Here is a 13,251-nt window from a genome sequence, read left to right as displayed (position 1 = left end):
GTGTTGTGTCATAGAACTGAAATATATAAATCTTTAATTAGAATGTTTGGTTTAAACAACTGTTGATTCAGAATTTTGTCAAAATATAGACCACAAGTTCTTTCTTTTGAAGGGTGCCAAGATCTACTTCCTGCTTGCAGAACATTTTGTTGCCTGCTTCTTTGAAGTCCTCATTTTTCCAGAGCTATGTATTTGTTTACCAGTAGAGGGCAGAAAGAGCGGTATAATTTTTCCAGTGAAATAGGTGTCGAAATATTGAGTTATATGATTCTTCTTTTACTTCCAAGTCATTAAAATGCTAAACTACATATCTGAAATAGTCCAGGCAGCCCTCAATTTATGATCACAATTGGGCCTGCAATTTTAATTACTAAATGATCAGTTATAAAGTGACTGAAACCCAGGCAATTCCTGTTGCTATCATTAAGTGAATTTTATGGCTAGCAGTGCAGCACAAAGGGAAATTTTGGTGCACTTTGGCCCCTTTCAGAGGCTTTGTGCATTTATTTGGGGGGTTTTGTTGTGTGAAGCCAGCCTCATATGACCCAGTAGCCTGGCCTGCTTTGTCAATAGTGGGAGCAATAAGTTAGCTGGGGCAAAAGGGCATAGATGGGGGAGAGATAATGGAGTGGGGGAGTTCCAGTATTTCTGTGGTCATAAGAGCGAACAGGCTGCCAAGTGCCAGGATTTTGATCCCATGACCATGGGGGCATGGGTATAAACATGCACAGGTATAACATTGGGCATGGGTTGTAAATCCCTTCACTTAGCACTGTCATAACTTCAGTCACTGAATGAATAGTCGTAAGTCAAGGACTACCTGTAACCCAACACAGCTAAATTCACTGCAGTATTTTGTAAAACTTCAGTATTATAAAACTTTACATGCATGTAAGCCATCGTATCCTTGAAACCAATAGAGATTTTTTTATATAATATAGGAAATGTCACGTACTGCATAAGTACCTAAATTAATAGATGGTCTGCAATAGTGAGATGACTTAATAATTTATCTGGCACGATTGAAATATGCTTTTTGTTGTATTACTGTCAGAGTATTGAACAAGTTATCCTCTCTTCCAGGTTTCTCTGTGACAGTCAGAAAGAGTTGGACGAACTGCTAGCCTGCTTGCATTCCCAGGGGATAAGAGAGAGCCAATTGAAAGATCGGTTACAGATTAGGTGAGGCTTCCTCTTCACTTGCTGCAAAACTATATGGCACTTATATACGGCTACTGAAGATAGAATGGATTTCTGAAATTGATGATTTTTAACATCTGTTTTGTGAAATTTTGTGGTTTTGTCACTTTAATGCCAGCAGCCTACATGACAGTTTGAAAAAAGAAATAGTTTACCGGAGGGCTGATATTGTTTGGGGCTAATTTTTGCTTATGGATAAAAGATTTGAGAAGTTCTGTAATGTTGCTTCAAGTATAGATTAAGTCTTTCCAGAACTTTTTAACAGCCATACCTGTACAAAAGGATTAGCTTTGCTTTCCAAAGGACATTTCGTACTTTTTAGCAAGCTTGTATAAACAATTTAACTGAAGCACTAGTATAAAATAACCTTTTGCAGGGCTGCAAAAACATTAAGAATTCCTAAGCATCAGCATTTGATTTCTGGACCAAGCAGTACTTTGGTTACTCTGTGCTTGCAGTTTGGATCAGCTATAATTTTTCAGCTTATAGAATTGAACAGAGCTTACAACCTACATCTCTTAATAGTTTCCACCGTGGCTCACAAGGGTGGACGTTATCCACTATGTTATCTTCTCCTCTCAGGTATCAAGATATCATACATTCCATTCATTTGGCTCGGAAGCAGAACTTAGGTCTGAAGTCGTGTGATGGCAGCCAGGAATTGCTAAACTTCTTGCGCAGTGATCTTATTGAAGTTGCCACGCGGTTGCAGAAAGGAGGTCTGGGATACATCAGTGAGGGAGAATTTGAAGCCAGGGTGAGTAATAATACTGATATAGACACATGGGGAATATATGAACCGAGTTTCCAGTTCTAAAGTATAGGGAACGCCTTATTAACTCCAGATCTTGAATTCTGAACATTCATTGAAATGTGCCACTTTCCCCCGAAGCTGTTCTGGAAGTGTTTTGTTTTAAATACAGGTAGTTCCTATCTTACAAGCATTCATTTAGTGACTGTTCAAGGAAGTAGAAGATTTGAAATAGCACTTGAAATAGAGAATATAGACATGTTCTGTGGAAACTTAACATGTTATTTGCAGTAGCAAAGTTGGGTTTAAAATTGATAAAACACTGTAGTAGGGTGTTCTAAAGCGCTGGGTTTTTTTTAGTCAACATATTTTACTGTTAGTTTTGCCTAGAATGCCTGTAGGCATGTTTGCTTCTGTGGTGGTTTTCTCACCTGTCGAATGGAAGCAGAAGTATTCAGATAAGAAATAGAAAGTCCTGCACACGCTACAAATCACTAACAGCAATGTTTTTCTAATTAGGTTTGTTCATTGGAGAGCCTAAAAGAGTTTGGGGAGTGTGTGATTGCTCTGCAGGCCAGTGTCATCAAGAAGTTTTTGCAAGGCTTCATGGCTCCCAAACAGAAGAGGAGAAAACCTCAAGGGGAGGATGCTGTTGCCAAGGCTGAAGAAGTGGATGAAGAGAAGAGAGTAGCAGAAGAAGCCAAGGTCTTGATTAATGTAGATATAAGCTAAACATCTCTGGATTGAAAAGGCGACAAAAGCTGAGCTGATTGCATGAAGTTGTTGCTGCATATGTGGGCTGTTTGAGCCTGAGAGTTCAAGTTATTGGTGTACTTCATGGCATGGTCTTCCTCTCTACAGTGAGGTTTAAGAGAGGCTGCATCTTCTCCCCTCCCACTTAAAAAAAAAAGTCAAATGGAGCTGCTGTCCTTTGAGTCTGCTACAAAAAAAACTCAAAGACTAGAATTTATGAACGGTTGTCATTCTTGTCTAAGATCAGTGTTTCCAAGTAGACATGAGTATCTAACACACGAGATGTTAATTCTTTGTGGTCATTTTCATTATATTTTTAATGGAGAGACTTTCTTAAGAAATGGTCACCATTTTCAACATATGAAAAGTACAATCTTTATGTTTCAAATTTACAAACTTTTGGTTTGCCTTTCAAAATGACTCCTGTTTATTTTTATTCTAGAAGTCTCCATTGAGAACAGCTGCTTCTCTTTGGCTGTTTTTTGCTACTGTGTAGTTGTCTGGCTTGTATGTTGTCATCTGTTTCTCCTCTTCCCTACTTGGCCAGTGTTGTGACTGATGTTTATATGACCAAATGCATTGAGAATGGAGGCTATACTATAGATTAGAAAGAATCAATGCAGCCAGGCCCAAGGGACAAAATGTTACCAACTTAACTGCTCTTTTCATTGTAGTTCTTCGGCTGCAAATGTTTTTTTCATTTAATGTCTGATGCATATTGTAGATTACAGGACATTATAAATTGCTTCATTATGGGCTGGTGAATTTAGACTACACTACAAAGTGGTCCCTTACCTATGAATGTGTTTGCCTTTGGGCTATTCATCCAAGTCCTGTTTTCCTTGTTCCCCTCTCATCTAAGGTACTGAAATCTTAAGATTTTTGACATTGAGATCCTAGGGCGGGGGTGTCAAACTCCCGGCCCATGGGCCGGATGCGTCATCCGGAAGCCATGCCCACCCCATTGCTGGGTGCGTTGCGCAATGTCACGTGACATCGCAAGTTTGACATGTCTGTCCTAGGGGGTTACCACTGACTCTTACTTTGGGGGGAAGATATGCTGAGTGCTTGATTCTTTTTCCAGTATGGGGAAGCAAAAGCCGCCAAGAGCTTCAAGTTTATTTTGGCCCGGTCTGATAGCAGCAAATCTCTAGGAGTAGGTCTTTGGAAAGCTAATGTGTCCGAGAAGCTAGCATTCTGAGCATTCCGGGAGGGAAAAAAAGACTTAACTAGTGAGCTCTCACAATTTTCCACAATCCTGGCTACTTCTCAATCTAGGTCTGTCCCAATGAGCAATGAGGAGAGAATTCTAGACTGGTGTGAAATTTTGTTTTCTTAGCCGTCCGGTTTACTCGGCATTTCCTTGAATTCAGTGGGAGGGGAATGTGCAACTCTGCAGAAATATTTGGTTTTATTTGGCTCCTGAACTGCTATTAACAGCAGAGCTCAGCCATTTCTTCTGTCATTCAGTTGCCTTTACTAGGAGAATATTAACTCAGGCATGCTAAGATTTGCCCATGTTACCTTTTCTATTTAATGCAGTAACAGGTTTATATCTATAGAGAAGGCTGCATATCCTCTAACTAGCATTAACAGCAAGTTTATTTGAATTTGCTTGTTTTTATGATCTTTGCTTGTGTTAAAACTGTAAATCTATTAGCACCTGAGCATAGTTATTCAGAAGGTTCTTGTGTTTGAGCATTTTCGTGGTCCCCACTGGTGCTGCTTGTCCACCCTGTTTTACCTCTGCTATTGTACTGCTGTTACGTATGTTGTCAGAGGTCTCCACTAGGGGGCAGCCTAGCAAATCCTTTGGATTTATATCCTAACCCTTGCCTCCCCAGCTGTCCCTAGAGTTAACAGCTAAAGTTCTACTATTTGTTTCTCTTTGATGAGCAAGAATTTAGTTCAGATTTCAAAGTCAAGAATGCAGCTAGTTTCAGGCTGGCCATGCAAAGTTGAACGAGAGTTATGAACCTCTGAGGCTGTGGGGAAGAAGAATTTTTAGTAGTGCCTAAAAGATAGCTGCTGTGAATCCTAGGGAATGAGCACAAAGTGCCTTCCAGTTGCTGGGAATTTTGGCCTAAGGTCCTTGTTCTGCCCCTAGGTTGCTTCAGCTGTGGAGAAATGGAAAGTGGCAATCCGTGAGGCACAAACTTTCTCACGTGTGCACGTGCTGCTTGGTATGTTGGATGCCTGCATCAAGTGGGACATGTCTGCAGAAAATGCCAGATGCAAAGTATGTCGCAAGAAAGGTGGGTATTCCAGGCTTTGAATCAACTGCTAGATTTCCAGTGCTGTCAAAACCTTGAAAGGAGACATCCTGTGAATACATAAAGCAGTTGCCCTTCCATACCCCCAGAGAAAGATATGGGTCCCCACTGTTTTATTTTTTTGGATTTTCATTATGTTTTTTGTCCCATGCTTACTCTCAAGGAGCCTAGTGTACAGTATACATTGGGATAGGAACCCCTTTTGACTACTAGATCCAACATTGTATCTGGAATTTTGAAAACATGTTCTGTGTGATTGTGCAATACAAAATGCCCCCTCTAGTGAGTAATCTGGTGAGTTTCTACCTGCCATCACCTGGCTCCCCAGCATACATTTTAATTATCTCAGCTTTTTTCTTTTCTTAGTAGATGGGCAGATTTCCAAAGAACTGAACTACAGCCACCTACCAAGGTCAATCCTGTCAAAGGCTGTTCTCCAACATGCCTGGTTGTTTATTTCCCTTCTTTGTTCTTTGGATTACCAAATTGTTTTTTGCCCTGTTCCCCCAGGTGAGGATGACAAACTCATCCTGTGTGATGAATGCAACAAAGCTTTCCACCTGTTTTGCCTGAGACCAGCCCTCTATGACATCCCAGAAAGAGAATGGCAGTGCCCTGCTTGCCAGCCCTCAGTGGCCAGGCGGAGCTCTCGGGTCAGGTAAGACTTCTTTGGTTGGCAGATGACATATTTGCCCATATCCTCTTACTCTACATTAGGTTCACTGAACTGGGTGCAGTAGGATTTGTAGTGCCATTCCTAGCTATTTTGGACATGACATTATAAGCTTTTGTTTTTAAAATAATGCCTATCAGTTAAGTGCCTTTGTTGTTTTGGCTGCTGCTTGTCCAGACTGTCTTCACTAGATATAACATGGAATGCAAACATGAAGCCTGGTGGGGTACAATCCTATAGAATGGCTATGTGGGGAAAGCAGGATTTTGAATATCGAATCTTTCCTCTAGAAACTATGCTGAAGATTCAGTTGAAGAGGAGAGTGAAACTGAGGAAGATGAATCTGAGGAAGATGATGATGGGGAGGAAGAAGAGGAAGAAGGCTATGAGGTTGCTGGATTAAAATGTACGTTATACTGAAATCAAAGGGCAACAAGTCTTCCCTGAGGGACTGAGCAGTTCCTTTCCTATTAGTTTAATACAAAGGATCTTTTCTCTTTCCCAGTTCTAAACTGCAGGCAGTGAATGTCTTACTAACAGTCCTGAGCTAGGAAGGTGCTGCTGACTGTTTCTGGATCAGTTTCCTGATTTGTGATAGTTCTGCATTGCTTGAAAAGTAACCCAAAATAGGTATTGCTTCCAGGGAGGAGAATGAGAAGTGAACAGTGGGCACTTTGTCTTTTAAGGCAGTATGTAATTGCAATAAATCTATTGCAACAAATTATTGAAACACTTTTTAGGGATTAAATTGTAGAACTTCTTCACTTTTAGATGGCGGCACCTAAAACAAGACTATCTTAAAAAGCAAGGTTCAAATTTCTAGGTTCATGTGATCAGCCTTTTGTTACTACCAAATTTTGAAAACTATGGATTGTTGCAGAGTGTCCTTATTTATTCTGTGGATCCAGAATCATTCCAGATTTTGGTAGGTAGACAGACAGACAGAGCGTGCGGTAATTTTCAGGTCAGTGGTACACAAAACAGAATCCTGTGATAACATGCAGGCTTATAAAAAGTTCAGAAATGCCACCTCTGTGAAGTTCATACCACTATATTATGGCATTGCAGTAATTATCTAGGCAGATCAGGTCTTTGTAACATTCCTTGTTGGGATGGAACTCTGAAAGTCAAAAAGAATGTGTTTCATATCAAAATTTAGCTTTTACTACGTATGCCTGAACTATGCCTCATGCAAAAAATAAAACACTACCGCATCCAAGTGCTTGTGAAAAAAGCTTTTGCACTGGAGAAAATGTTCCCTTTGAGAAGAAATAAAGTTCTTTGTTATTTTTATAGTTGAAAGGTTTTGCTGATGATATACATCCATCTAGTTCCCCAGTAAACTGTCATCACTTGGATTCTGATGATCCTGTTGAACTGACCAGTTGCAAATGTGGTCAGCTTTTTGAGAATCTTTCACTGACATTTCAAATGTCAGTTCTCCACCCCTGGGTACTCATCTTGATGTGGTTTGAAAACCATTTAAGTCTTAATACTGTAGTACTAATCACTTGTACTCTGGGGTTCAATCCTTACTGTTTCCTGTAACAGTTTCATAGGTAGATCATAATTATTTCCTTGTTGGGAAATAAAGCCCAGGGGAGAGAGAGAGAGAGAGAGAGACCCAAAGAAACAGACTCTCTTGATGTCTGAGGGATAGGGTGAATCCAGCTTTCGGAGTGGTCCCTACTCTGGTGGCACCTGGTTCCCATTCAGAGCTGTCAGCATGTGAGCTTCTGTTTATAATTGCTGTCTAGATTTTTGTGGAGCCTTTTCCAATCTTGAAAGAATGCTCATCCATTATAAGTATTTATGTCTGCTTTTGAAGTTTGTTCAGGCTCCTTCCTGCCGGCCTGGCCAGGCCCAGGTGAGTGCCGCTGTCACTAAAAATAAAGCCTGCGCCACAGCCACAGCTTTATGAAGCATTTAATTTGGAAAGGTCATGATGGAGAAATCTTTCATTTTGGCAGAGTCCTGTTTAATCCTTGGTACAGCGTTGATCCAAAGTATTCTCATGGAGAATGTTGGACTGCCAGATATTTAGCACATGTTGCTCTCTCAACATAAGGGGAAGGAACCCTTAAACAGATGGTGTCCCTAACAGAAATAACTGCTGTATTGGACAGTGATGAATGAAAATTGTACCCTATTAAGTGTCTTTTCTGCTGTGGGTTGAAAACTTGCTATGAAGGTTGATTCTCCTTCATTACTGGGGGGGGGGGGGAAACGGCATCCACCTCTTGACATAAAATAGTCAGCAAGAGTATTTGCTGCAGTGAAGTTCTATTGTTCAAACTGTCTCCTTGTCAGCTGGCAGGAGAAATTCAATACTAGATGCATGATGCTGAGGGGGCTTAGCAGCTGCCTTAACCCACTGTGTGGGCCAATTATGAATGCTTGGAATGATACTTAGCCCAGCCAATCACTCTTTTCTGGTGAACATCTGATCAGCAGAGAAATGGAAGCAAAGAGTCTCTGGGGCATCGTGCAAACCTGTTCTTGACTTCTTGCATTGAGATCTGATAATGAGAGCCAGCTGAATGAGAGAGCTGCTTTTGCATCATCAACAGCGTAGCCTTTTGAGTTGAGTCAGGATGAGCAGGAATGGAGGATTGGGAGGGAAGCAGAAGGATAGCCCTTTGACAGAACAGTTGAATGCTTTAGACAGTGTACTAATTTTAATTGAATTGTGTGTAAAAAAAATCATTGATATAGAGCTCTCAAGTTCGTTTTTGGATCAAGAATGAAGGAACTTAAATTGATTACATGTGATTCTATCTTGGGAGAATGAGAGAGAAAAACGACCTACCGGTGCTCAAATAGCTTTTATAATGGTTGTTTTTTTACTGGTCATTTGTTTCCTATTAATAAGGATCAGTTATTAGGAATATCTGGAAATAGAATGAGTGCCTTAGGAGTAGCTTGGAATCTTTCCTGGACACAATGACTGGTTGCATCCTATTACCTTTCTGCCACTCCTCCAGTATTAAATCATTACACCCTCTCTCTGATTTACAGTGAGACCCAGGAAAGCAGCCAAGGGGAAGCAAGGTGGCATTGCAGCAGATCCTCCAAAGCGGGGCAGGCATCAAGGCAAGAAGCGAACCCTCCATGCTACTCGAGGGTCCCGACAGCAGACTGCACCTGTCACTGAAACTGACATTGATGAGCTGGTAAGAGCTACGGATCTCCATATAACCGTTTTAGTAGTTAAAAGTGGAACAGGGGACTCTGTATCCATTCTGCCTGCCTGCCTTTACCAAAGAAGCTCTTCCCTGTGTGCAGAGTTAAGCATCTACCTGATATGTATGTGTGTGTTTTTTTGTCTTTCTCTCTCAAGATTACCTGCTTTCTCCCCCCCCCCCCTTTTCACTTGATTAGTGCTTAAAGGTTTTTAAATAGCTGTGAGTCTCTATTAAGTGATGAGGCACGGAAGCTCATTGGTATGCTGGCAATGCAAAACACCACCATCACTTCCAAAGCAGCTCTTAAGGACATTTGTTGCCTGTGCAGCCTGCCTGCCAAAAAAGTAATTCAGCTATCTTACATTTCACTTGACATTTAAAAGAAGAAAGCTTTGGGCCTTCATTTGAGAATTATTCTCTTCCTTACCCCTGTCTCCTGAAGTCTTGGATGACTGAAACTGCAGCCAGAGAACTTAGCCCCAGAAAAATGGAGGAGTTAGCAACTTCCACTTAGGAGACGCTATGCCGTACAGAGTGGTTTGTGGTATCTAGAACGGGTCATGTTTGCTTCCTTTTTTATTTGAAATCTAAAAAAGCACATTTATAAGTTCTTGCCAAGGTACAGTTTAGCATAAACCCCTGTCTCTTACTTTCTCTTGTGCATATTTCCCTTGCATTGATGCCAAGGAGGTAATTTTTGTCCCATCAGTTGTATCACTTGAGAGAGGCCTTCTGTGTCTGGAGAGCAAGGAGCTTGCCAGGGCCCTTTTGTCCTTCCTATACTGGTATCTGGTGTCAGGAACGTTGCTATCCCGATTCTTCAGGTTGCTTCCCTGTTGCGCTGCATGCTGTGCACTGCAAGTGAGCTGTGGCTCCCACCCAGCGGTGCTTGTTGGCTGGTGCCCTGCCTTGATGACCTAAAAGCCTTTTGAAGAAGCTTGCTGCCCCAAAGAGTCACTAGGCTGCCTCAAAGGTATCCTGCTGCTTTTCTGACTAGGGCTCAAAACTGAAACTCAAGCTAGGATGGAGGCATTCTTTGGCTGCCCCATCAAAGCTGCAGCAGCTGCCTGGTTTGTTTCATGCTTATTGCTGGTAGGATAGCAAGTCTTGAAAGTCTTTGTGGAATGGTTTCTCCTCTGTTTGCCCCCCTCCCCTTGCTTTTTAATAGAAAGCATTGCCAAGCTTCCTAGAGGAGATCAACCCTGACTGCTCTTTAGAAGGCTAGATCCTGAAGCTAAAACTCAAATACTTTGGCCACCTAATGAGAAGGAAGGACTCACTGGAAAAGAGCCTAATGCTGGGAAAGGTTGAGGGCAAGAGAAGAAAGGGACGACAGAGAATGAGGTGGCTGGATGGAGTCACAGAAGCAGTAGGCGTGAGCTTAAATGGACTCCAGGAGATGGTAGAGGACAGGAAGGCCTGGAGGAACATAGTCCATAGGGTTGCGATGGGTTGGACACGACTTCGCAGCTAACAGCAACAACAACATTGCCAAGCTTCCCATAGACAGACTGCTCTCCCCAGCTAGGAGCTCCTGGGCACATTGCCAGTAATATGTACTGGTCACCAGAGACATTTTGTTTCACTGGGGTTCTGCCGAACATCGTGAAGAGGTTGATTCTTGTATGGTTTGGATCTGTGCTGTTCTGTTCTTCCTTTCTGACTGTCTTTGTAATACAGGTGCTTCAGACAAAGAAGATGTCTCGCAGGCAGGCCCTGGAGCTGCAAAAATGCGAGGAAATCCTAAATAAACTTGTCAAGTACCGGTTTAGCTGGCCTTTCAGGTGAGGTATCAGGAACCAATGGCAGATCTCCACCCCTGCCCACGTATGCACAAACGTGACTGAATAGAATCAGAAAGCCCCCAGCTTGTGGTCTATGTCTTCTGCATATTTTATGCTGGTGGACAGTTGAAAGCAACATGGATCATTCTTAACAACCCCCCTCCAACTCGAGAAAGTGAACCCTGTGTTTTCACACTTGGCAACTTTAAAATGTGTACACTTTAATTCCTAAAATACCCCAACCAGCATCCACATATCTTTAAATGGCCAATGTAAAACGCTCTGCTCTGAATCATAGCATCCTGACTTGATACTTGCTCTAGAATAATCAGTCGTGTGGGTAACACAGGCAGACAGGAAGGACCTTTTTGCATCCGTGCAATTTGAGTGGGAATAATGGATTAAAGGAAGTGCTTTGTCACATAACTAACACCACCAAGGAAAAGTTCTTCATATGCCAAATATAGGTAACTCCTTTTTCGGAGATGGGGTATACTCTCTTTTAATCACACTAGGTAGACAGTATGGCTTACCTCCCATTCTTTAACTCTTTTGAGTTTGGGATTATATTTTGGCTTGATGGTAATAGCTTTTTCTGAGTACATAGTGTGTTAAACCTTGTCAGTGCGATAAGATGGGGATATGCATAGTATGCCACTGTCAAAAGCAAGCAAGGAACTAAAAACAGAAGCCTAGCACTTGGTTACAGTAAATGATGCCCTAATTAACATTTAGCATTATTTTGTCAGGGAGCCAGTAACCACAGAAGAGGCAGAAGATTATTTTGAAGTGATCAGCAGCCCCATGGACTTCCAGACAATGCAGAGCAAGTGCTCATGTGGCAGCTACCGTTCTGTGCAGGATTTTCTCTCCGACATGAAGCAGGTCTTTGCCAATGCCGAGCAATACAACCAGAATGGCAGCCATGTCCTTACCTGCCTGGAGAAGACGGAACAATGTTTGATAGACATGTTGCACAAACATCTGCCTGGCCACACGTACATGCGCCGGAAACGCAAGCGATCCTTGGTCCAGCCTGGTCAGGAACTCGGGGAAGCTGATGGGGACAGCGATCCTGAGGCATTGGAGTACACGAGGGGGCGCAAGAGGAAGAAATGAAGGGTCCGGGATGGGACACGGTTGGAGCAGGTCTCAGCAGGATCCACTGCCCTGATGGGAGTTCAGAGGTGGAAGCTGCTCAGCTTCACACTGTCCTCCCCCACCCCATTCCTCTCACCAGCTTTTCCGTGGGCTTGTTCTAATTGCTGCTGTCAGCAACTAATCAACCGGCTGTCAACAGAAAAGATGGATTTCTGATTCCTCAACTGTGCACATAGTTTGTGCAAATTAAGGAGACACAACGGACACCGGGATGAGTGGATGGAGCCATTTTCAGCTGGGGGATGGTGCAGGTTTTCTCTAAACCAGAGCTGCCATCTTCCTCCTCTCAGTTTGTCCTAATGGCAAGTGAGAGAAATGAGCTGCCACATGTGAATTTATAATCTACTACCCCACAAGCCCTCTCCACCGACCCTTGAGGAAGCCACCTTTTAAAATGGGCAAGCACTTACCTTTCTTAGGCAGTCACCTTTCACCAGCATCTTTATGCAGGCCAGCTTTTGGGGTGCTTATCATTCTCCAGCCTCCTACACGTGGGCAGCAGGGAGAGTTGTTTCCTCCTCCCAGCACTTCCTGGCGCCCGGTGCGCGAGAACAGTGTCGTGAAACCCAGAGTTTTTGGGGGAAATGGGACACTGGTTCTAACTTTATAGATCTTTTTTTGTAGTTAAGGAAAGAATCTCCTGTCCAGCAGTGATCTTGTATAAAAACACCGTGTAAGATAAAGTCGCCTTGACTTTGATGTGCATTGTACAGTTTATACGAGGATGTGTTCGCTTTATATTCCTCCCCCTCTATAAGCCACTTGGTTTTTTGTTTTTGTTTTTTTCTTAAAGTAGTTGGAGCTGACCCAGGAAATCTTGTCAGGGTTGTCCCCTTTTGTAGACTTGCTCTTGTCTCCTTTTATAGTCATGTCACCTCTGACCTGTCTCGTCTCCGCCTTCCATTGCTGGGTTCCAGATCAGGCCGAAAGAGAGTCTGACCTTGCACACTAATGGCCCAGCCCAGAGACAGGGATCTGTTAAAGGGGGTCCCTTGGAAGCCTGGGCTACCTTGTGAAGATTTCATTCAGTTGAGGATTTCTGTTCATCTTTCTGTCATTTCAAGAAACATATATATATATATTTAGCTTTGTATTGGAAGCTGTGGGGCTGAGAAGATGGAGTTTTCATTCTTTGAAATGAATCCTCTCTCTCCAGCTTCTCTTTGCTGGAGCAGGAAGTATGTGATACCTAATAATCATAGCCTGGCATTATATCCTTATCTCTTGGATTAACGCTTCTGAATTATTCCTGCCACAAGAGCGTCATCAGGTCTTCAAGGTCCCTTTTTGCTGCCAAACATCCATCAGTGCGATCTGCCCCTCCTATTCCCTCTCCCATGTTTTACTTTTATTTTCCCAACTTCTACACAATGGGGCTTTTTTGGACTATTTTTTTTTAAAAAAAGTTGTTTGGGGGAGGGGGATCTGCTAAGGGCTGTACTTGTAATAAATTGGAAATACAAAAACTGAA

General features: G+C 42.5%; 1 protein-coding gene across 2 annotated transcripts in view; it reads left to right on the top strand.

The window, feature by feature from the left end:
* The window catches only part of BAZ1B (bromodomain adjacent to zinc finger domain 1B), a 38,215-nt gene extending 24,964 nt beyond the window's left edge, over positions 1–13,251 (top strand). Inside the window, exons 11-19 of one of the 2 annotated variants that reach the window (XM_081317090.1) lie at positions 1,084–1,182; positions 1,783–1,957; positions 2,471–2,656; positions 4,812–4,959; positions 5,488–5,635; positions 5,941–6,056; positions 8,669–8,823; positions 10,516–10,619; positions 11,369–13,251. In XM_081317090.1, the coding sequence (XP_081173216.1) occupies positions 1,084–1,182; positions 1,783–1,957; positions 2,471–2,656; positions 4,812–4,959; positions 5,488–5,635; positions 5,941–6,056; positions 8,669–8,823; positions 10,516–10,619; positions 11,369–11,738 (1,501 nt within the window). In that variant the 3' untranslated portion in view covers positions 11,739–13,251. Of the gene's footprint in view, positions 1–1,083; positions 1,183–1,782; positions 1,958–2,470; positions 2,669–4,811; positions 4,960–5,487; positions 5,636–5,940; positions 6,057–8,668; positions 8,824–10,515; positions 10,620–11,368 lie in introns of both variants that reach the window. The other variant, XM_081317089.1, reaches the window with a different exon arrangement.

The sequence above is a fragment of the Vipera berus genome (genome assembly GCF_964194415.1).
Source record: "Vipera berus genome assembly, chromosome: 1".
Classification (NCBI taxonomy): Eukaryota; Metazoa; Chordata; class Lepidosauria; order Squamata; family Viperidae; genus Vipera; species Vipera berus.
The sequence above is the reverse complement of the archived record's forward strand: the minus strand, read 5'-3'. Positions and strand labels throughout refer to the sequence as shown.